At 43.1% G+C, this 22,999-nt stretch overlaps 1 protein-coding gene and 1 non-coding gene across 2 annotated transcripts; one reads left to right on the top strand and one right to left on the bottom strand.

Moving 5' to 3' along the window:
• Positions 1 to 2,734: 2,734 nt before the first annotated feature.
• Positions 2,735 to 22,513, top strand: NOXRED1 (NADP dependent oxidoreductase domain containing 1). Its single transcript, XM_042253132.2, is given in 7 exon segments — positions 2,735 to 3,091; positions 5,857 to 5,891; positions 6,169 to 6,301; positions 10,049 to 10,229; positions 10,997 to 11,148; positions 13,376 to 13,598; positions 22,333 to 22,513. Coding segments are annotated over 7 exon segments (1,227 nt in total). The 5' UTR covers positions 2,735 to 2,769.
• Positions 5,922 to 6,044, bottom strand: LOC114115948 (U6atac minor spliceosomal RNA). The gene has a single exon (XR_003590052.1). It is a non-coding gene; the product is annotated as a U6atac minor spliceosomal RNA (small nuclear RNA).
• Positions 22,514 to 22,999: the final 486 nt, after the last annotated feature.

Raw genomic sequence — 22,999 nt, 5'->3', positions numbered from 1 at the left:
TGAGGATTCATTGAGAGAGGCAGAACCACTAGGCGTGTATAGTCCACCCATCTGTCTGTCTAATCTCCATGTGGAATTCATTACAGGGCCTTGACCTTGCTCAAGTAACGGCAGCTGCTTAAATGGTCTCTGAAAGGTTGTCTTCTCGTCTGGTGTTAGAGCTGGCAATTCGAAGGGCAGGTGGTGGGGAAGGGAAGGTGGATAAAAAGTGAGGGAGGAGGAGCCAGAGCCCACGCATGGACTGGAACCCCTGCCAGTTCTCACCCCCTCCAACCTGATGAAGTGGGTGACCTGCAGGGGCAGCTCGCTGGTGGCCTCTGTCATGCAGTGGAACACATGTGTGGCCCAGGCATGTGAGAAGCTGCAGGAGGATCTGGGGAAGGTATAGCAGTCGTCAGCTCGACTGCTGCCCCCAGACAGTGAAAGCGCCGCCCCCAGCCTCATCCACCTCCAGTCCTGCAGGGAAAGCTCTCCGGCAGCACACCCTAACTGGAAACAGACAAGCAGAACGATGCTGGAAAAGGTAGTTCCGCCTAGCCACCCGCATGTGTCACAAAGCCACAACCCACGGATCCCCTTTACAAGAATGTGTAAGTAAAGGATGGATCTTGAATCCAATGCTGGTACAAGCCAACCTGTGCCTCGTTGTCCTGAGCTGGGAGGTTTTGAGCTTCACTTTCCTTTGGATCAGGAAACATCACTTACGACATTCTAGTGGCTCACCCAATGTTATGGGCCTTCCTGGTGGCTCAGTGGTAGAGAATCTGCCTGTAAGGTAGGAGCCACAGGAGATGTGGGTTTGATCCCTGGGTCAGGGAAGATCCACTGGAGGAGGGCATGGCAACCCACTCCAGTATTCTTGCCTAGAGAATCCTATGGACAGAGGAGCTTGGTGGGCTACAGTCCGTGGGGTTGCAAAGAGTCAGACACAATTGAAGCGGGGCTTAGCAGTCACCACAACCCACTGTTATGGTCTAAGGAAGGGTTTCTTAGACTTGAGAGCTTGTTTGCTCTTCACCTCAAGTGCTGGAGACTTTTGCTTTTAAAGAGATTGAGAGCAAAGTGACCTAAGAGACCTCCTAGAAAAGGGATAGAGACCTTGATTCCATTCATGTGAAATCAAGCCTGAATATTCATTGAGGGCTGGTGCTGAAGCTGAAGCTCTAATACTTTGACCTCCTGATGTGAAGAGCTGACTCACTGGAAAAGACCCTGATGCTGGGAAAGATTGAAGGCAAGAGGAGAAGGGGGCGACAGAGGACGAGATGGTTGGATGGTATCACTGACTCAGTGGATGTGAGTCTAAATAAGCAAACTCTGGGAGATGGTGAAGGATGAGGAAGCCTGGCGTGCTGCAGTCCATGGGGTTGCAAAGAGTCAGACACGACTTAGCGACTGAACAACAACTGTTTATGGGAAATAGCCAGAAAAGGTAATTCCATAGAGACAAGAAACAGATGTGTGGTTGCCTAGGGCTGAGGGGGTGGGTGTGGGGTTGAAGTGGGAAGTAACTGCTTCATAAGGGCCAGGCTTCCTTTGGAGGGGATGAGAAGGTCTTGAAACTAGAGGTAGTGGGGTGAGCAACACTGAATGTATCGAATTGTTCACTTTTAAATGGCTGTTTTGTGAATTTCACCTGAATAAAATTTTCTCACAGTTATCATTTTGTGTGTGTGGTGAGAACACTTAAGATCTACTCTTGGCAGATTTAAAGTAGACAATGCTGTATTGTTACCTATAGTCACCATGATGTACATCAGATCCCCAGAATTAATTTTATCATTTATTATTTTATTATTATTTACACACTGATTTCTTGAACACAAAAAGGAAGGGCTTGAAAAGTTAACTCCTGAGTAGTGCTAAGAATTGAATGATATTGGAGTGTGCAAAAAAAGAAAAATCTAGAAGTCCAGAAACTTCTGCTGGGAAAAGGAGGATCCCAGACTGCCCTGGTGTAGTATTCCGAGAAGTAGTGAAGGAATTCATGCCCTCATGGAGTGGGTCTGGAAAACCTCTAGGTGGGGCTGGCCCCTTTAAGACTCTAAGCCTGAAGTAACCTGGTAGCTAAGGAGTCATAATGACAACTTTCCTGGGTAATCCTCCCTGAAAATGTAGTTCTTACCTTCCAGGACGAGACGTCCTGAGGATCAGAGCCATCTTTTCCTCAGTTTGGTTGGTGAGAGTCACGCATAGAAGGGCTAATACATCTCTGGCTTCATTTTCTGAAATCTAGATGTCCGTGCTCTAGACAGAGGATCATGGTATTTAGTTTGGGTTCTTTTCTGCCCTGTGGGAAAAGAGAGTTTGGGGAAAGGGGTGAATTTCTGTGAAATGTGGTCTAAGTGTCCAGTCCTTTTTCTAAGAGAATGGAAGGGAAAAACGTCCTGGCCCAAGAGCGCCTGTGAAGTCCATTGCTCATGGAAATACAGGTGCTGAAAAATGTGCCTGGAGCCTCCATGGATCTTGTCCAGGTTTTCCGTGAATCCAGTATTCTTGATTGATGGGTGTAGGCTCAGTAGTCGCTCAGTCGTGTCCAGCTCTTTGTGACCCTATGGGCTGTAGCCCACCAGGCTCCTCTGTTCATGCAGTTTTCCTGGCAAGAGTACTGGAGTGGGTTGCCATTTCCTCCAGGGGATCTTCCCGACCCAGGGATTGAACCTGCGTCTCCTGGATCTCCTGCATTGCAGGCTGATTCTTTACTGCTGAGCCACCAAAAAAGCCAGATTCACGGGTAGTCAGTGCTTAGGAATCCACTCAGAGAAATGGATGGGAGCTGCCAGTTTGGAACTGGGAGGGGAGGTGCTGAAACCACCATTAGGAGAACCAGGGGCTCGGGCACATGCCCCACTCCTTGGGGGACGGGGGCCGAAGTGGTTGGCATCTGTCACTGCAGTAGATGCTGGCTTGGAGATGGACCTGCTAGAGGATCTTGAGACCCTGAAGTTTGAGTCCGGGATTCATGAGGAAGACCAAAGCTGGCTGTATTTGCTGGGCCGTTCTCACGGTCTGATGACCAAGGCCTGCGCCCACGCAACCTTCTTCTGCAAGCAACTCCATAATTTGAGGTACGCTGGGTCCCTAGGGTCAAGTAGATGGAGAAGAATCTCACTGCAGAGAATCCAGATGACTTAACTTTTTACATTGGAGAATAACTTTGGCAGGGGGAGTGTCTTCCTGCCTTGTGTAACCTACACTGAAGCACTCCTGGTCTGAAAGCACCCGGGAGACGCACACCAGGGTGCCTTGGCTATGGTTATGTAACGTGGCATGGATGAATGGTGATTTCCTTTTGGTGAGTAGACTGATTAAATCATCCATTCACCCATCCATGCATTCACTCTCTTATCAGGACAACCAGCTTGTCTTCCACAGATACTAATGATGGGCCATTCCATGTCTATTGGCTGAAAATGGGGGTCATTTTTTTTCTTTTCAGGCTAACAGTGGAATGCCTCCTCACAAGAAAGCTTCCAGGGACTTTGGGGGTCCCTATGGCCAGATGACTTGCCTAAAAACAGGAATACTGACTTTCAAAGAAGCTCTCAGTCCAGTCCTGGCTTCTTGACACTTGACTAAGAGGCATGTGAGAGCCAAGTACTTAGGACTCAGGCTCCTGGGTTCTGTAACTCTAGGTCACTCTTGGAGCATTTGTTGCCTCCCCAACCCCCACCCCTCAGTCTCCTTCTCAATTTACTTTCCTCTGACATTAGATTAACTCTCAGATGGGGGGACCAGATCCCGGTCAAGCATATTAAAGGTATAGCACATACCTGAGGAGGCAGAGGACTCGAGCAGTTTGCTGACTGGCTGACTGATAGGGAAGCATAAACCTGTGGGCTGCCTCCAAAGACGTGTGATGAGAAACCAACATGGGAAACTCTCAGGATGCATCTTCTACTTGGAAGGATTAGGCACAGTGGGAAAACACTCTCCTTTTAACCAAAAGAGAAGCCTCACATAGAATGTGGCTTGTCATGCTTAGATGGAAGCTCCAGAGTGTGAAGACTCCAGTTTTCACAGAAATACAGAACAACTCTAAGTGAAGTGAAAGTCGCTCAGTCATGTCTGACTCTTTGCAACCCCATGGACTACACAGTCCATGGAATTCTCCAGGCCAGAATACTGGAGTGGATAGCCTTTCCCTTCTCCAGGGGATCTTCCCTACCCAGGGATTGAACCTGCGTCTCCTGGATCTCCTGCATTGCAGGCAGATTCTTTACAAGCTGAGCCACCAGGGAAGCCCCCAAATACTGGAGTGCATAGCTTATCCCTTCTCCAGCTGATCTTCCCGACCCAGGAATCGAACCAGGGTCTCCTGCATTGCAGGTGGATTCTTCACCAGCTGAGCTACCAGGGAAGCCCCACAAGTATCAAGATCATCCTATAACAACATAAAATGATGCCTATGTATTCAGGGGTCAGACCTTGTTCATCTTGGGCCAAGGAAACACATCCAGAACCAACAGTGAGTGAATCTCCAGAAAGAGTGGCCTCAAATCCTTGATCCTCCTTCTCAGGTCTGTTTTCCTGTATAAACCATTTTCTTTGATAAACCATCACATTGGAGAAAGCTAAGTTATGTGGTCTCCTGGGTGTGTGCAGAACTGAAATAGCAAACTAGGAAGAGGAGGTGTATGGTAGGAGAGGGGTGCACTTGTCCTGGCAGAGATGGACATGGGCCAGTGTCCACACAGGAAACAGTGGAAGGACTGGCTCCCTGTGTTCCAGGATAAGTTACGATGGTGGCTGTTCACGGTGATGGTCCTGCGGCCAACAGTCAGACCTTGTGTTTAAGAAGGCAGGGAAATGCACAATACATGTAACCAAAAAAGAGTTCGTTTAAGAAGGTTTTAAACAAGCTCTGATCTTTTGAAAGGGGTATGCTTTACTCTTTGGAAAATTCACTCAGGAGGACCATTTCATTCCATCCAGACAAGCTAGGTCATTGTTGTTGTTTAGTCGCTAAGTCAAGTCCGACTCTTTGCGAACCCATGGACTGTAGCCCACCAGGCTCCTCTGTGCATGGGATTTCCCAGGCAAGAATACTGGAGTGGGTTGCCATTTCCTTCCCCAGGGAATCTTCCCGACCCCGGGACAGAACCTGCATCTCCTGCGTTGGTAGGTGGGTTCTTCAACGACTAAGCCACCAGGGAAGCCTGAAGCTGGGTCAGTGGCACATGGCTGGAGTGCTTCGCTCTGAAGGACTTAAGGTGGCACAGCAGGCTGCATTTGAGGAAGTTGAAGCAGATAAAGTCAGAGATTGACACTCAAGAAGGGCTAAGGGCGTGCGTGTCTTTAAAAAAAAATCAAATTATTTAAATTGGAGGATAATTATTTTGCAATATTGTGGTGCTTTTCGCCATACATTAACATGAATCCGTCATGGGTACACATGTGTCCCCCTACCCTGACCCCCCCTCCCACCTCCCTCCCCACCCCAACCCTCTGGGTTGTCCCAGACTACTGGCTTTGAGTGGCCTGCTTCATGCATCAAATTTGCACTGGCCATCTATTTTACATATGGTAATATACATGTTTCAATGCTAGTCTCTCAAATCATCCCCCCTCCCCTTCTCCCACATAGTCCAAAAGTCTGTTCTTTACATCTGTGTCTCTTTTGCTGCCTTGTATATAGGATCCTCGTTACCATCTTTCTAAATTCCGTATATATATGTGTGTTAATATACTGTATCATTGTTTCTCTTTCTGACTTACTTCACTGTATAATAGGCTCCAGTTTCACCCATCTCATTAAAACTGACTCAAATGCATTCTTTCTCATAAATGAGTAATATTCTATTGTATATATGTACCACAACTTCCTTATCCATTCATCTGCCGATGGACATCTAGGTTGCTTCCATGTTCTAACTATTGGAAACAGTGCTGTAATGAACGCTGGGGTACATGTGTCTCTTTAAAAACAGTGGTTAGATGCCACGAAGTAGGTGGCAATGCCCTAACCGTATGCATGTTGTCAGGCCCAAGAGCCTCTTCCATCCTTGTCAAGAGGAATGGTAACCTCTCCTTTCGTACAACACATGTGCATGTCTTAATATTTGTGTGTGTCCGTGTTCATTCTCCAGAGAATCATTCTCCAGAAAATTAGTACCGGAGAAGCGAGCCTCTAAATGTCGCTTGACTGGGTTGTGTGAAGAAACTCAGGATGACGACGCGTTAAAGGTGGGCATCATCGGAGGTGGCCACCTTGGGAAGCAGCTGGCACACACCCTGCTCCAGTTCGTCCCCATCCCTGCTGAGAATCTGCGGATCTCCACTCGGAGGCCAGAGACCCTGGGTGAGGAGCACTGGGCAGGCTGTTTGGAAAGGGCCCCTCAAAAGAGGAATGCTTGCATACAGCCGGCCTAGTTCTCAGCTTGCTAGCCCTGAGAAAAGCTGGAAAGTTTTTTTTTTTTTTTTTTTTTTAATTTCAATACTTTATTTGGCTACACTGGGTCTTAGCTGTGGCACTTGGGATCTTTAATCTTCATTGTGGCATTCAGGATCCAGTCTTGGCATGTGGGGTCTAGTTCTCCAACCAGGGATGGAACCTGGGCCCCCTGCATTGGGAGCACAGAGTCTTAGCCTCTGGACCACCAGGGAAGTCCCAGAAAGATTTTTTTTAAAACTTGTTCCTTAAAGCGCCTTTCTTTTCCACCGAAATATTTATATCCATCTCTCCTCCCTGCGCCCTGTGGCGAGATATCTTTCTGGGTCTTTGATTCAGAGACACTTTCCAAACAGAATTCAAATCTTCTAACTGGACCAGTTAGAGTCAGAGTGGTGTTTACCGCTTCCAAACATTCGGCCTCGTTTTTTAAAAACACCATTTACGGGGGACTTCCCTGGCTTTCTAGTGGTTAGGACACCATGCTTCCACTGCAGGGAGCACAGGTTCAATCCCTGGCTGGGGAGCTAAGATCCTGCATGCCACGTCGCAGAGTCAAAAAAATAATAATACCATGTACTGAAAAAAATTTTTTTAATGTTTTGCAGTGATTCCATTTATTAACCTCTGGTGGTAGAAATCAGAAGTGAGTGCTTCTGGGGAGACTGAGAAGAGGCCCTAGGGAACTTTCTGGGCAGATGTAAACATTCTGTTTCTTGAGAAAGGTGCACGTTCCTTGGGTGTTTGCATTTGTCAAAAAGAATCAAACTATTTACTTCACAGCTATGTGATGCACTGTGTGCAAATTATATTTCAATATTTTTAAAAATGTAAAATAATACATGCGTGTTATAAAAATTTTAGAAAATTACTCTATAGGAAAGTAAATAATAACTACCTATAATTTCCTTATCAGGGTTATCGTTGTTTTCCATTTTTTCTTCCGATTATATCAGATTATACCAGATTATATCAGATTAACTAAAACTATGCAAAGCTTTTTAAAAACAATTAATGGATTATTTGCATATTATTTGACATTCTTCAAAATCATGATTTTCAGGTTGTATAGTATTCCTAAAGTATGACTTATGATAATTTATGTAACTGTGCCATACTGAGTAGGACTTCCTGATTCATAATTTTTTTCTAATTGCTAGGTCAAAGAACAGGTACAGCTTTATTGAGATATACTTTGTATATAATAAATTGCACATTTTGAAAATGTATAGTTTGAGGGACTTCCCTGCTGTTTCAGTGGCTGAGACTCCATGCTCCCAAGATAAGGAGCCTGGGTCTATCCCTTGTCAGGGAACTAGGCCCCAAATGCTGCAACTAAAGATCCCACGTGTTGCAACTAAGACCTGGAACAGCCAAATAAATAAATATTTAAAAAAATATTTAAGTGTACAGTCTGATGTTTTGACACCTGTATGCTCCTATGAAAGCATCGACACAGTCAAGTCACGAACCTCTCCACCTCCCTGCAGGTCCCACTCAGGAAACCACTGATCTGATTTCTGTCACTACCAATTAGTTTACATTCTGTAGAATTTTGTACAAATGAAATCATACAGTTTGTACTTTTTCTTTGCTCTAAATTAGTTTTAATTATGTTTTTAATTGAAGTATAGTTGATTTATAAGGTGTTGTTTTCAGATATACAATAAAGTGACTTAGTTATACATCATATAAGTATGTATGTTCTTTTTCAGATTCTTTTCCCACATAGGTGATTACAAAATATTGAGTGTAATTCTCTGTGCTATACAGTAGGGTTTTTAAAATAATTTTATTTATTTGTTTATTTTGTGGCTGCACTGGGTCTTTGCTGCTGTGAGGGTTTTTCTCTAGCTGTAGCGAATGGGGCCTATTCTCTAGTTGCGATGTGTGGGCTAGCTCATTGCGGTGGCTTCTCTTGTTGCAGAGTACGAACATTTGGGCATGTGGGCTTCAGTAGTTCTCAGGCCTGAGAGCGTAGGCTCAACAGTTGCAGCTCATGGGCTTAGCTGCTCCGTAGCATCTGGGATCTTCCCTGACCAGGGATCGAACTCGTGTCTCCTGTGTTGGCAGATGGATTCTTTACCACTGAGCCACCTGGGAAACCCCTCAGGTCACATAAGCACAATCAAATGATTAGCTACCAAGGAGTGGTTTTAGCAATGATATGAGTTATTATGTTTCTCTCTGTGTTTATAAATATCTTGTTGACATTAGATTGTATACACTTTACTGAAACTACAAGCAGAGTTTCCCAAACTACTCCCGTCCTCTTCCCTCTTCCACTCTCTCAGTCACTCTCTCACTCTCCACCAGTTGAAGCCAGTTAAGCTGTTTAACTTTGTCCCAGTCACACAATTCTGTTTTATAAAGAGCATGTTTTATTTGGCTTTGGTTGCTTGTCTTTACCTCATCAGGGATCAAACTCGTGCCCCTGCAATGAGAGCCCAGAATCCTACCTACTGGACTGCCAGGAAATTCCCATTCACGTGATTCTCGAAGATTCAGTTTTCACTTCTGCAATTCAGGGATATATAGTTTCTAGGGAAATATTGTATCCCTATAATATAGGGATAATACTGGTCTCTGCCTCATAAGGTTCTTGTGAGGATTCCCCGTTGGTAGTTTAGTCACTAAGTCATGTCCGACTCTTTATGGCCCCATGGACTATACCTCTCAGGCTCCTCTGTCCATGGGATTTCCCAGGCAAGAACACTGGAGTGGGTTGCCATTTCCTTCTCCAGCAGATCTTCCTGACCCAGGGATCAAAACCGAGTCTCTGACATTACAGGTGATTCCTTACCAGCTGAACAACCAGGGAAGCCACGGATTCCCTCGATAATGTGGCTAAAGTACTTCGTACATCACCTGATATATGGTAAAGTCAGTAAACTGGAGCAGAAGGCTTCGTTCAGACTTTTCTCTTTCAAAAAAAACAAAACCAAAAACAATCTGAAAAATTCTAGCGTTTGGTTTAAACATGAGGTCAGGATGAATTATCCAACAATCTCGAGCACAGCTGTGGTGGCATCAACTGTCATAGTTGTGGGGCCAGGGCTTTGCTGTGTGGCTTTTAGAAACCATAAGGGAATTTCTTCTGATTTATGTGGTGACAAGTGTGCATGCGTGCTAAGTCACTTCAGTTGTATCCAACTCTTTGCAACCCTTTGGACCATAGCCTGCCACATTCCTCTGTCCATGGGATTCTCCAGGCAAGAATACTGGAGTGGGTTGCCATACTCTCCTCCAGGGAATCTTCCTGACCCAGGGATCGAACTGGTATCTCTACGTCTCCTGCATTGGCAGACAGGTTCTTTACCCCTAGCACCACCTAGGAAGCCACACCTGGTGACAAGACTTAAGATAAAATAGTTGCTACCCTCTCCCCAAAGTTGGGGGCTTCTCTAGTGGCTCAACTGGTGAAGGATCTGCCTGCAATGCAGAAGGCCCAAATTCAATCCCTGGATCAGGATGATCCCCTGGAGGAGGAAATGGCAATCCACTCCAGTACCCTTGCCTGGAGAATTCCATGGCCAGAAGAGCCAGGCAGGCTACAAAGAGTCAGACAGGACTACGATTTTCTCTTTACCCAGAGTTGATGTTGAGTCTAAAGTCTTCTGTATCATGATCCATCTGTCTTCTTTTATTCCCTCCCAGATGAATTCAACAAACTGGGAATCCAGTGCTTTTACCAGAACGCTTCTCTGGTGGGATGGGCCAATGTGGTATTCCTCTGCTGCCTGCCATCTCAGCTGCCTAATATCTGCGTAGAAATTCAAACCCGGCTTGGGAAAGACTGCATTGTGTACAGCTTTGTTTCTGCCATCCCAGTACCCAGGTATCTCGTTAGGGTGAGCACAGGGCTGGCAGGACCTCTCTGTCACCTCATGTCCACCCCCACCCCTACCTCTTGGAGCTGACGGTTCCCATTCATAAGGTGGAAGCATCTTCATCGGCAGAAGGGCCCAAGCCAGCCTTTGAAATCGTGTCCTCCCGGTTTTTCTGTCAACAGCACTTGTGGGTGGGGCATTTTCTTTGATGTGCAAATATTTAGAGCGGAAACACAGCATTGCTTCCACCTCCTCGGGGCTTCCCTTGTAGCTCAGCTGGTAAAGAATCCACTTGCAATGCAGGAGACCTGGGTTTGATCCCTGGGTTGGGAAGATCCCCTGGAGAAGGGAAAGGCTACCCACTCCAGGATTCTGGCCTGGAGAATTCCATGGACTGTATATATAGTCCATAGGGTCGCAAAGGGTTGGACGTGACTTTCGCTTTCACCTACTTGAAGTTGGCTTGTGTTCCCTTGTATCCGGGTCAGCAGCAGGAAAATTGATGGAGAGCATGTGTCAGATATCCTTTTGGTACGTCTAGTGCTGGGCCCAGCGCCTGGCTTGTGGTAACTTTCAGTAAATGTATCTGAGGAGGATGGATGAACCGTCTGGCTAAGAGGTTGTGCCCTCAGGGCTGAGCCACACCTGCATTTGCCTCTGGGCTGTGCTGTGCAACAGACTGTGTGGTTGAGGCTAGATGTACCCTCCGTGGATCACATGCTGGTTCATTCCAGTCCTGGCTCTGCACTCCCTGCCTTGACTGCTTTACTTGCAGGTTGAAACTCCTACTGAATCACACTAACATCTTGCGGCCCCAGTATCAGTGTGCTGAAGATCTTGCCCACATCTGGGGGGCCAATAAGGAGATCACCGCTGCTCTCCAAGACCCTGTGATTATTCAGGCCACCTGCCCCTACAGCCCTGCTGGTAAGGGCGCACCATATTTTTGGCACTTTTGAAAATTACCCTCGTTTTGACCTGTTGCTGTCTTATTAAACCCTGGTGTGGTTGTGCTGAGGGTGTGTGTGTTAGGGGAAGAACACGCTAGATGGCATTCTCAGCTACTTAGGTTTTATATGGGAACAACTTTGGTGGTAAAAAGCAGCCTTTTTAAGGACTTCCCTTGTCAGTCTAGTGGTTAAGACTTTGCCATCCGAAGCAGGGGGTTCGGGTTTAATCCCTGGTTGGGGAGCTAAAATCCCACATGCCTTGTGGCCAAAAACACCAAAATATAAAAAAACAGAAGCAGGGCTTCCCTGGTGGCTCAGTGGTGGAGAATCCACCTGCCAATGTAGGAGATGCGGGCTTGGTCCCTGATCCGGGAAGATCCCTCATGCGGCAAAGCAGCTAAGCCCTTGTGCCACAACTATCGAACCAGTGCTCTAGAGCCTCAGAGCCCAAACCACTGAAGCCTGAATGCCCTGGAGCCCACACTCTGCAGCCAGAGACGCCACTGCAACGAGAGGCCTGTACATCACAACTAGAGGGTAGCCCCCGTCTGCAGCAACTAGAGAAAAGCTTGCACAGCGCTGAAGACCCAGCACAGCCAAAAATAAGATTAATTAATTAAACATATATATGAAAACTGAAGCCGCTCAGTTGTGTCCAGCTCTTTGTGACCCCATGGACTATATAGTCCATGAAATTCTCCAGGCCAAAATCCTGGAGTGGGTAGCCATTCCCTTCTCCAGGCGACTTTCCCAACCCAGGGATCAAACCCAGATCTCCTGCATTGCAGGCGGATTCTTTACCAGCTGAGCTACAGGTGTATATAAATTAGAAAACGGAAGCAATATTGTAACAAATTCAGTAAAGACTTTAAAAAATGATCCACATTTTTTAATCTAAAAAAAAAAGAATTTAAAAAAAGCAGCCTTTTTAAAGGAAAAACTGAGAAGTGTGATTAATCATATCCTCTAAAGATGAGTTTGTATATTGTCACTCTGCTTATTTAACTTATATGCAGAGTACATCATGAGAAATGCCGGGCTGGAAGAAGCACAAGCTGAATCAAGATTGCCGGGAAAAATATCAATAACCTCAGATATGCAGATGACACCACCCTTATGGCAGAGAGTGAAGGGGAACTAAAAAGCCTCTTGATGAAAGTGAAAGAGGAGAGTGAAAAAGTTGGCTTAAAGCTCAACATTTAGATGGGGAAAAAGTGGAAACAGTGTCAGACTTTATCTTTCTGGGCTCCAAAATCACTGCAGATGGTGATTGCAGCCATGAAATTAAAAGACGCTTACTCCTTGGAAGAAAAGTTATGACCAACCTAGACAGCATATTAAAAAGCAGAGATATGACTTTGCCAACAAAGGTCTGTCTAATCAAGGCTATGGTTTTTCCTGTGGTCATGTATGGATGTGAGAGTTGGACTGTGAAGAAGGCTGAGCGCCGAAGAATTGATGCTTTTGCACTGTGGCGTTGGAGAAGTCTCTTGAGAGTCCCTTGGACTGCAAGGAGATCCAACCAGTCCATTCTGAAGGAGATCAGCCCTGGGATTTCTTTGGAAGGAATGATGCTAAAGCTGAAGCTCCAGTACTTTGGCCACCTCATGTGAAGAGTTGACTCATTGGAAAAGACTTTGATGCAAGGGATTGGGGGCAGGAGGAAAAGGGGACGACAGAGGATGAGATGGCTGGATGGCATCAGCGACCTGATGGATGTGAGTTTGAGTGAGCTCTGGGAGACAGTGATGGACAGGGAGGCGTGGCGTGCTGCGATTCATGGGGTCGCAAAGAGTCGGACACGACTGAGCAACTGAACTGAACTGAAGGACGAGTTGGAAACAACCAGAGAGGAGAGCCTGTTTAAACAGAAGGATGCAGCCTCTGGGACCAAGTGGCTTTCCTTACTGTAATCTTGCAGTGCACCTTATTGCAAGAACCATTCCAGAGATTTCCCAAGATGCATTTGTCATTAGCAGTGTCTACATTAACCTATCTGTAGGTAGGGTCAACATATGACGTGTTATAAAGGGCACACCCAGGGCTCTTGGTCTGAAAAGGAAGAGTGTTTGCTTATCTCCAAGTTCATATAACCAAATTATCTTGGACAGAAGGTAGCTGTTCACTGTCTGGGGTTTGTCCTAGGTCCCTGTAGACCTTTTTATGTGGTGCTCACTGGTGTTTCCTTTCTCATTGATGTTTAGGGGGAATAAGCCTCAACATTAAGTGGCTGGAGGGGATGTTTTATGCACTCTTAAACTTCTGCACAGCAAAGGACATGCCCCACTCACAAGTGCTACAGCATCTGAGCGAGCTGTTCCTCTCCCAGCACCTCGAGGCCTGTAAGAAGGATGAAGCATCACCCCTAAAATTTCAAGCCCAAGATTTTGTCAGTAAGATCTATGCCAAGAACCTGTCTCAGAAACGGTAAAGTATCAGACGGTGGCCATTCGAACTTCTCCCACACTGTTGTTTTAGCAGATGCTTTTTATATTTTTCCTTTAATGTTCTTTTTAAAAATTCATAAAAATAATACATTCTTAGGAAAAAAAATCCAACTAGTGGAGACATGAGAGCCCTCTTTTGCCGCCCCCAATCCCTTTTTATAGACTTCACCTCTAATTGCTTTTATATTTTTGTCTTTTCATCTTATGTATTTACAAACATATATGTATATTAGCATTATAGTATAATGTGTATGTATATCTGTATCTATATGTACATTTTAGAAACATGGGGACTATACTATGTCATAGGTATCGTTCTGTGTTAGCACAATAATATCTACTTCATTTACGAGCATGGTGTAGGCATCTGTTGGATACATTCCTTTTTTTTAAATTTATTTTTAATTGGAGGATAATCGCTTTACAATATTGTGTTGGTTTCTGCCATACATCAGCATGACTCAGCTCTAGTTATACATATGTCCTGGTGGATATGTTTCTTTAACTGTATTTATTCATTCTATTTCCTCTTGATGGCATTGTACCCCGGCCCCACATTTTGCATAAAAGAACTGCTTTGAACATTTTTATCCTTAAACTTTGCACACTTGTACTGGTAGAATTTCTGGGTCAGAGGTTATATATATATTATGTTTGATAGATATTCCTAAATTACCCTTCAAAAAACATGATGCTTACTTATATTTCCAGCAATAGTGTATGAGAGTGCCATTTCACTATAGTTTCATAACTATTAGATCATTCTTTTTAATCTTTAATAATCTAATGAGGACAAATGGTTGCCCTTGTTACCAGAGACTTCCATGTCACTAAATTCACCGGATACTTTTATTTTTTTATTTAAAAGAATAGATTTTATATTTTTAGAGCAAGTTTAAGTTTACAGAAATATTGAGCAGACGGTTCAGAAAGTTCCCATAGAGCACCTGCCTCCTGACCTGCAGTTTCCCCTACGTTCCCCTTGCGTTCAAGTGGCGAGTTATTATTCCTGAAGTCCAGAGTTTATGGGATTCACGATTTTCTTGTTAGTCGTGGTAAAATACACATAACATAGAATTTACCATTCTTTTTTAAAGTGTTTATTTTGGCCACACCTGGCTCACAGCCTTTGGGATCTTAGCTGTTCAACCAGAGACTGAACCTCAGCCACCTGTGGTAGGAGTGTGGTCACAGGACGCTTCTAAATCCCCTTTTCTTCCCTGGCTATTGAACATGGCATCCTTCCTGAAGGGACCTCATCTCTTCGTTTTCCTGGTACACCCATATGCTCTTCGTTTTCCACCTGTCCCTTTATCCTGCCTTTCCAGGTCCTCTTCTGCCCCATCCTTAAATCTGGGAGTTTTCAGGACTCTGTCCGAAGCCTTCTTTTCTGATTCTGCACTTTGTTCTTGGGTGATGTTTTCCACTGTGGGGACTTAGGTTGCCATCTTTACTCTGCCAGCACAGGACTCCATATGCCTAGCCTAGAGTCAGTTCTGCATCCAGGTAACTTCATACCCATTTCCACTCAAACTCCACATGTCTAAAAGCATCCCTGCACGCATGCCTGCTCTTCCAGCGTTTCTGTCTAATTACACGCTCCTTGGAAGAGTTGTTCAAACCAAAACCTGGAAGAAATCCTTGATTGTCCCCCTTCCCCCGCTTCCCCCCCCCCCCCGTTTTTTTTTTTTCTGCTGTGCTGGGTCTTCACTGTGGCATGTAAGCTTCTCGAGTTGCATTGGTTGTTCCCTGACCAGGGCTCGAACCTCGTCCCCTGCATTGGAAGGTGGATTCGTACCCCCTGGACCACCAGGGAAGTCTCTTATGTTTTGTATCCTAATCAGTCACTAGTGACCTGTGACACACTTTCAGTTTGGGAATCTTCCTCCTCCCTTTTTCCTAGGACTCCCTTTGCCTCTCTCTTATGTTGGATCTCTTTTTCCTGGATCCCCCTCTTCCTCTGGCTTCATCTACTACTTTATTATGATGGAATATGTTCTCCTGCACTAGCTTCTTTCATAAAGGCTGTGTAGCAATTTTTAAGGACTATATATGACAATGTTTTTATTCTATAGTAATATTTTATTGAAAACACAGCCAAGGTGTAGAATCTAGGTTAGAAATAATTTCCCTCAGAATTTTGAAGGCAGTGCTCCGTCGTCTTTCAGCTTTTAGAGTTGCTGTTGAGAGGTAGAGTGGCATTCTAATTCTTCAGTTCATGCTTGGTCTGAAACCTGTTTGTTTTCTCTCTGGAAGCTTATAGTATCTTTTGATCTCAGCATCCTGAAATGTTATTATTTGTCACTTTTATTATGGACACTTGGTGGGCCTCTCCCTTTTTTTCCCTTAACTTAAAAAAAAAAGAATTGTACAATATAACATATACACAAAAAAGTACATATTCTATAAATTCATGAATATACAGTTTAATGAATTCTTGTAAAGCAAATATACATGTAATTGCCACCTACAAAAGAAACAGACTATTCAATGGTCATTTTCAATCTGCATGTTAAGTTCTCCAATTTTCTCCAATTATGTCTTTGATAATTTCCTCCCATTCCCTGTTTCCTCTTTTCTTCTTTCTGAATATTTTTTAGCCCAGTGTTGGATCTGCTGGGCTGATCTTTTGATTTTCTTAAGTTCTCCTATTTTCAGTATTTTTGTCTTTTTTCTCTGCTTTCTGAGAGATTGCGTCAACTATCTTGTTTTTGTTTTTGCTATTATATTTAGAACATGTTTTGATTTTCAAATATTTCTTTAGTCGCCAAATATTCCTTTTTTTATGTAGCATCCTGTTGTCATTTTCCTGTGCAATACCATTTCTTATCCTTTGAGAATGTAAATGATAGCATTTTTTTATCCTCTGAGAAGTCTATTTCCTTTGGAATTTTTCTGATCATTTGTTTTGCTCTCCATCATTCATTTTAGAGATTTGCTTTCAAGTATATGGAAAACCTTGACTGTCTGCTCATATTTAAGATCCTGATTACTGAAAAGTTGCTTGGAAACTCTGTGTTTGCTCCCATGGTCTCTATTGTAGAGTGATTTAATCAGCTTTTCCTTCAGTTCAGTTCAGTTCAGTTCAGTTCAGTCACTCAGTCGTGTCTGACTCTTTGCGACCCCTTGGACTGCAGTTCACCAGGCTTCCCTGTCCAACACCAACTCCTGGAGCTTACTCAAACTCATGTCCATTGAGTTGGTGATGCCATCCAACCATCTCATCCTCTGTCGTCCCCTTCTCCTCCTGCCTTCAGTCATTCCCAGCATCAGGGTCTTTTCAAATAAGTCAGTTCTTTGCATCAGGTGGCCAAAGTATTGGAGTTTCAGCTTCAGTATCAGTGCTTCCAATGAATATTCAGGACTGATTTCCTTTAGGTTGGACTGGCTGGATCTCCTTGCTATTCAAGGGACTCTCAAGAGTCTTCTCCAATACCACAGTTCAAAATTCTTCAGCACTCAGCTTTCTTTATAGTCCAACTCTCACATCCATACATGACTACTGGAAAAACCATAGCTCTGACTAGATGGACCTTTGTTGGCAAAGTAATGTTTCTGCTTTTGAATATGCTGTCTAGGTTGGTCATAACTTTTCTTCCAAGGAGCAAGTGTCTTAATTTCATGGCTGCAGTCACCATCTGCAGTGATTTTGGAGCCCCCCCAAAAAAAGTCTGTCACTGTTTCCATTGTTTCCCTATCTGTTTGCCATAAAGTGATGGTACTAGATGCCATGATGTTAGTTTTCTGAATGTTGAGTTTTAAGCCAACTTTTTCATTCTCCTCTTTCACTTTCATCAAGAGGCTCTTTAGTTCTTCACTTTCTGCCATAAGTGTGGTGTCATTTGCATATCTGAGGTTATTGATATTTCTTCCGGCAATCTTGATTCCAGCTTGTGTTTCATCCAGCCCAGCATTTCTCATGATGTAATCTGCATATAAGTTAAATAAGTAGGGTGACAATATACAGCCTTGATGTACTCCTTTCCCTATTTGGAACCAATCTGTTGTTCCATGTCCAGTTCTAACTGTTGCATCTTGACTTGCATACAGGTTTCTCAAGAGGCAGGTCAGGTGATGTGGTATTCCCATCTCTTTCAGAATTTTCCACAGTTTATTGTGATCCACATAGTCAAAGGCTTTGGCATAGCCAGTAAAAGTAGAAATAGATGTTTTTCTGGAACTCTCTTGCTTTTTTGATGATCCAATGGATGTTGGCAACTTGATCTCTGGTTCCTCTGCCTTTTCTAAATCCAGCTGGAACGTCTGAAAGTTCATGGTTCATGTACTGTTGAAACCTGGCTTGGAGAATTTTGAGCATTACTATACTAGCATGTGAGATGAGTGCAATTGTGCAGTAGTTTGAGCATTCTTTGGCATTGCCTTTCTTTGGGATTGGAATGAAAACTGACCTTTTCCAGTCCTGTGGCCCCTGCTGAGTTTTCCAAATTTGCTGGCATATTGAGTGTAGCACTTTCACAGCATCATCTTTTAGGATTTGAAATAGCTCCACTGGAATTCCATCACCTTCGCTAGCTTTGTTTGTAGTGATGCCTCCTAAGACCCACTTGACTTTGCATTCCAGGATGTCTGGCTCTAGATGAGTGATCACACCATTGTGATTATCTGGGTCATGAAGATCTTGTTTGTACAGTTCTTCTGTGTATCCTTGCCACCTCTTCTTAATATCGTCTGCTTCTGTTAGGTCCATATCGTTTCTGTCCTTTACTGAGCCCATCTTTGCATGAAATTTTCCCTTGGTATCTCTAATTTTCTTGAAGAGATCTCTAGTCTTTCCCATTCTATTGTTTTCCTGTATTTCTTTGCACTGATCACTGAAGAAGGCTTTCTCATCTCTCCTTGCTATTCTTTGGAACTCTGTGTTCAAATGGATATATCTTTCCTTTTCTCTTTTGCCTTTTATTTCTCTTCTTTTCTAAGCTATTTGTAAGGCCTCTTCAGACAACCATTTTGCATTTTTGCATTTCTTTCTCTTGGGGATGGTCTTGATTCCTGTCTCCTGTACAATGTCACGAACCTCCATCCATAGTTCTTCAGGCACTCTATCAGATCTAATCCCTTGAATCTATTTGTCACTTCCACTGTATAATCATAAGGGATTTGATTTAGGTCATACCTGAATGGTCTAGTGGTTTTCCTTACTTTCTTCAATTTCAGTCTGAATTTGGCAATAAGGAGTTCATGATCTAAGCCGTAGTCAGCTCCTGGTCTTGTTTTTGCTAACTTAAAACAAGAGCTTCTAGAGCTTCTAGAGCTCTTCTTAGAGCTTCTCCATCTTTGGCTGCAAATAATATAATCAATCTGATTTCAGTATTGACCATCTGGTGATGTCCATGTGTAGAGTCTTCTCTTGTGTTGTTGGAACAGGGAATTGCTATGACCAGTGTGTTTTCTTGGCAAAAGTCTATTAGCCTTTGCCCTGCTTCATTCTGTACTCCAAGGCCAAATTTGCCCATTACTCCAGGTATCTCTTGACTTCCTACTTTTGCATTCCAGTCCCCTATAATGAAAAGGACATTCTCTTTTGGTGGCTCAGACGGTAAAGCATCTGTCTACAATGCAGGAGACCCAGGTTCAATCCCTGGGTTGGGAAGATCCCTTGGAGAAGGAAATGGCAATCCACTCCAGTACCATTGCCTGGAAAATCCCATGGACAGAGGAGCCTGGTAGGCTACAGTCCATGGGGTTGCAAAGAGTCGGATATGGCTGAGCGACTTCACTTCACTTTGGGTGTTCTAGAAGGTCTTGTAGGTGTTCATAGAACCATTCAACTTCAGCTTCTTCAGCATTACTGGTCAGGGCATAGACTTGGATAACTGTAATATTGAAAGGTTTGCCTTGGAAATGAACAGTGATCATTCTGTCATTTTTGAGATTGCATCCAAGTACTGCATTTCAGACTCTTTTGTTGACTACGATGGCTACTCCATGCCCACAGTAGTAGATATAATGGTCATCTGAGTTAAATTCATCCATTCCAGTCCATTTTAGTTCGCTGATTCCTGAAACGTCAATATTCACTCTTGCCATCTGTTTGACCACTTCCCATTTGCCTTGATTCATGGACCTAACATTCCAGGTTCCTATGCAATATTGTTCTTTACAGCATCGGACTTTATTTCCATCACCAGTCACATCCACAACTGGGTGTTTTTGCTTTGGCTCCGTCTTTTCATTCTTTCTGGAGTTATTTCTCCACTGATCTCCAGTAACATATTAGATACCTACTGACCTGGGGAGTTCATTTTTCAGTCCTATCTTTTTGCCTTTTCATACTGTTCATGGGGTTCTCAAGGCAAGAATACTGAAGTGGTTTGCCATTCCCTTCTCCAGTGGACCACGTTCTGTCAGAACTCTCCACCATGACCTGTCTGTTGGGTGGCCCTACACGGCATGGCTCATAGTTTCATTGAGTTAGACAAGGCTGTGGTCCATGCGATCAGATTGGTTAGCTTTCTGTGATTGTGGGAAAGCCTGAATATTGGTATCTTTAAGTCTTTGGGACAGAACTTAGGGAAAGAAAACTGCATATGTATAGGGGTAGTCTTATCATTCAGAGTATTTTTTCACTTTACGTCTCCCCTTTCCAACATATCCTTGCTACTCAAACTGCCTGATTCCCATGCCAGCATCTGTGCATTTGTTTAGAAAGGTAGATTCCAGGGCCCCACCCCAGATGTATGGAATCAGAATCTGCGCTTTTACAAACTCCCAGGTGATATACCCATTAACGTTGGAGAAGTGCTGTTCTACAGTCTTTTTCCATCAGATGACCTGTTAGAATGGGAGGCAAGGTATATTAATCTTTCCACTATGATTGTAATTTCTCAAATTATCTTTATATTTCTAATCTTTGTTTTATAAAGTTTGAAGTCATATCATCTGATGCACAGAAGTGCATATTTTTATATCTTCCTGGTGGATTAAACTTTATAATTCTATCCCCCTCCCTTTTAAAAACTTTTTAAAAGATTATTTTGATTCACATACAGTTGTTAAGAATACAAAGAAACCCCATGTGCCTGAACAAACCATAGTACAATATCTATATGTAGATATTTGTAAAACTATAGCCAATACCACAACCAGGACGTCAACACTGACACAGTCAAGATGCGAAACAGCCCTGTAACTAGGGATCCTTCATGCTGTTTCTTCCTAAACTGGCAACCATTGAGCTGTTCTCCATTTCTATGATTTTGTCATTTCAAGAATACTATATAAATAGAATCGTGTATTATGCAACTTTGGGGACTGGCCTTTTTCACTCAGCATATTTCACTGGAGATTCATCCAGGTTGCTGTATGTATCAACAGTTTGTTCCCTTTTATTGCTGAGTAGTTTTCATGGCATGTATGTATCCCAGTTTGTTACACCATTCACTTGTTGAAGGACATTTAGGATGTTTCCAGTTTGGGGGTATTTATTATGCATAAAGATGCTCTGAACATTCATGTACAGGTTTTTGTATAAACATAAGTTTCCATTTCTCTGGGACAGATGCTTAGGAGTGCAACGACTGGTTGCATGTTAATTTTTTTTAAGATACCGCCAAACTGTTTTTCAAAGTTATTATTTCCTTTTACAGCACCAGCAATGTATAATTCAGTTTCTCTACATCCTCACCAGCATTTGGCATTGTCACTAAGTTTTGTTTTACCGTTGCATGTGTAGATTGATTCATGGAGAACTGACATCTTTATAATGTTGAGATTTCCCGTCCATGTACACAGTATATGTCTCCATTTATTTATTTCATCAGCATTTTGTAGTTTTCAGTACACGAGTCCTTTACGTGTTTTGTTAGATTTACACTAAGTATTCCATTTTGTGTGTGTGAAAGGAACTACAGTTTTAATTTCATTGCCCAAGTGTTCACTGCAAATATATATAAACAAAATTTATTTTTCTGTGTTTATTTTATATCCTGTGACCTTGCTGAATACATTTATTAGCTCTAGGAGACTTTTTTTTGAAATTTTTTTGGATTTTTCTACATAGACAATGATGTCATCTACAAATACTGATGACTTCAGTTCTCCCTTTCCAATCTGTATGCCTTTTTTTTTTTTTTTTCCTTTTCTTGCCTTATTGCACTGGCTATAACTTCCAGTGGTATGTTGAATAAGTGTGGTTAGACCATATATCCTTGCCTTACTGTTGATTTTTTAAATACTCTAAAGCTCTACATCTTAATGCTTTTTAACTTGAATTCCACTATCGACTAATACTTAACATTGCCCCATTTTTATTTGCATGTTAACTCTATTTCTTTCTCTATACAGTTGAGGAGGTTATCTTTTTTGTTTTTTTTAAAGAGGATATTGTAAAAGAAATGAGGTCTCTCCCATTTCTAATTTCTATGGTCCTCTTATGTATTTTCTATCTAAATTCAAGGAAAATATACCAAAAAGGATGTTGATTTTATTATCATAATCATTCCCTAATTATGAATTTCTCCCCAAATGTGCTTAGATAATTGTACATGTGAAAACTCATAAGCAGAATTAAATCCACATATTGAATAGATCCAGATGAAATTTTAATTAAGAATTTTAATTAGTGTGGTATAGAAAATGAAGAACCTTTTTTCCAAATGGAGGAAAACTTTCTTTAAAGGCAATGTTTAACAGAAAATCAGATGTATTAAAGAAGACATAAAGAAGTAACAGTGTTTTTTTCCCTCCTACCCCAGGCCTTTCCCCTTGTTTGATCTGACTGCTGTGCAACTCAAGGAAACTCCCTTTAGCCAGTACCTCTCAAACAGTACTACTTTTCAGGACCACTTTACCCATCTATATTATGACTCATTTGGCATCTCCCTAACCAAAGAATAAGAAGAGCCAGAGGTTTCCACGGGTTCTCCATCCCAATAAGAGAAGAGACTTCTCAGGAATCATGAATTTTTCTCCTCCTAATCAGGTAGTGCTTTGATTATTGCAGCTGTCAGTGGAAGTCATGTGATTGTCTGGTGAGTCCCATGTGTTAGGCAACGAGGAATTAGAAAATTGTACTGATGGCTCTTTAAAATCTAGAATAAAAAGCAGTTCTTTACATCAGTATGTTTCGGTGTGTCTGGCTTTTGCAAGCAACTGAATGAAACTACATAACCTGACATATTTAAGTAAGCTGCTTTCCCAGCAGCTAAATATCAATTCAGTACATTCAAATTCTCTCTCATCTAACCACTAAATTCAAGAAGCTATACTGCTGCGAGCCAGCATGCGGAATCCCGCCCATGGCAAAGGTCATGAGGAAGAGGCCTGACGGGCAAAAGCGAGATCAGGCCTCGGGGGGCCCCCCTTCTTGAACATCTACCCCCAAACCAGAATCTGTCTGTCTTACTATTTTGTGCCTTTCAT

Source organism: Ovis aries, chromosome 7 (genome assembly GCF_016772045.2).
Source record: "Ovis aries strain OAR_USU_Benz2616 breed Rambouillet chromosome 7, ARS-UI_Ramb_v3.0, whole genome shotgun sequence".
In the NCBI taxonomy this organism is placed as follows: Eukaryota; Metazoa; Chordata; class Mammalia; order Artiodactyla; family Bovidae; genus Ovis; species Ovis aries.
Note: the sequence above shows the minus strand (reverse complement) of the source record. Positions and strands in the feature narration are given on the sequence as shown.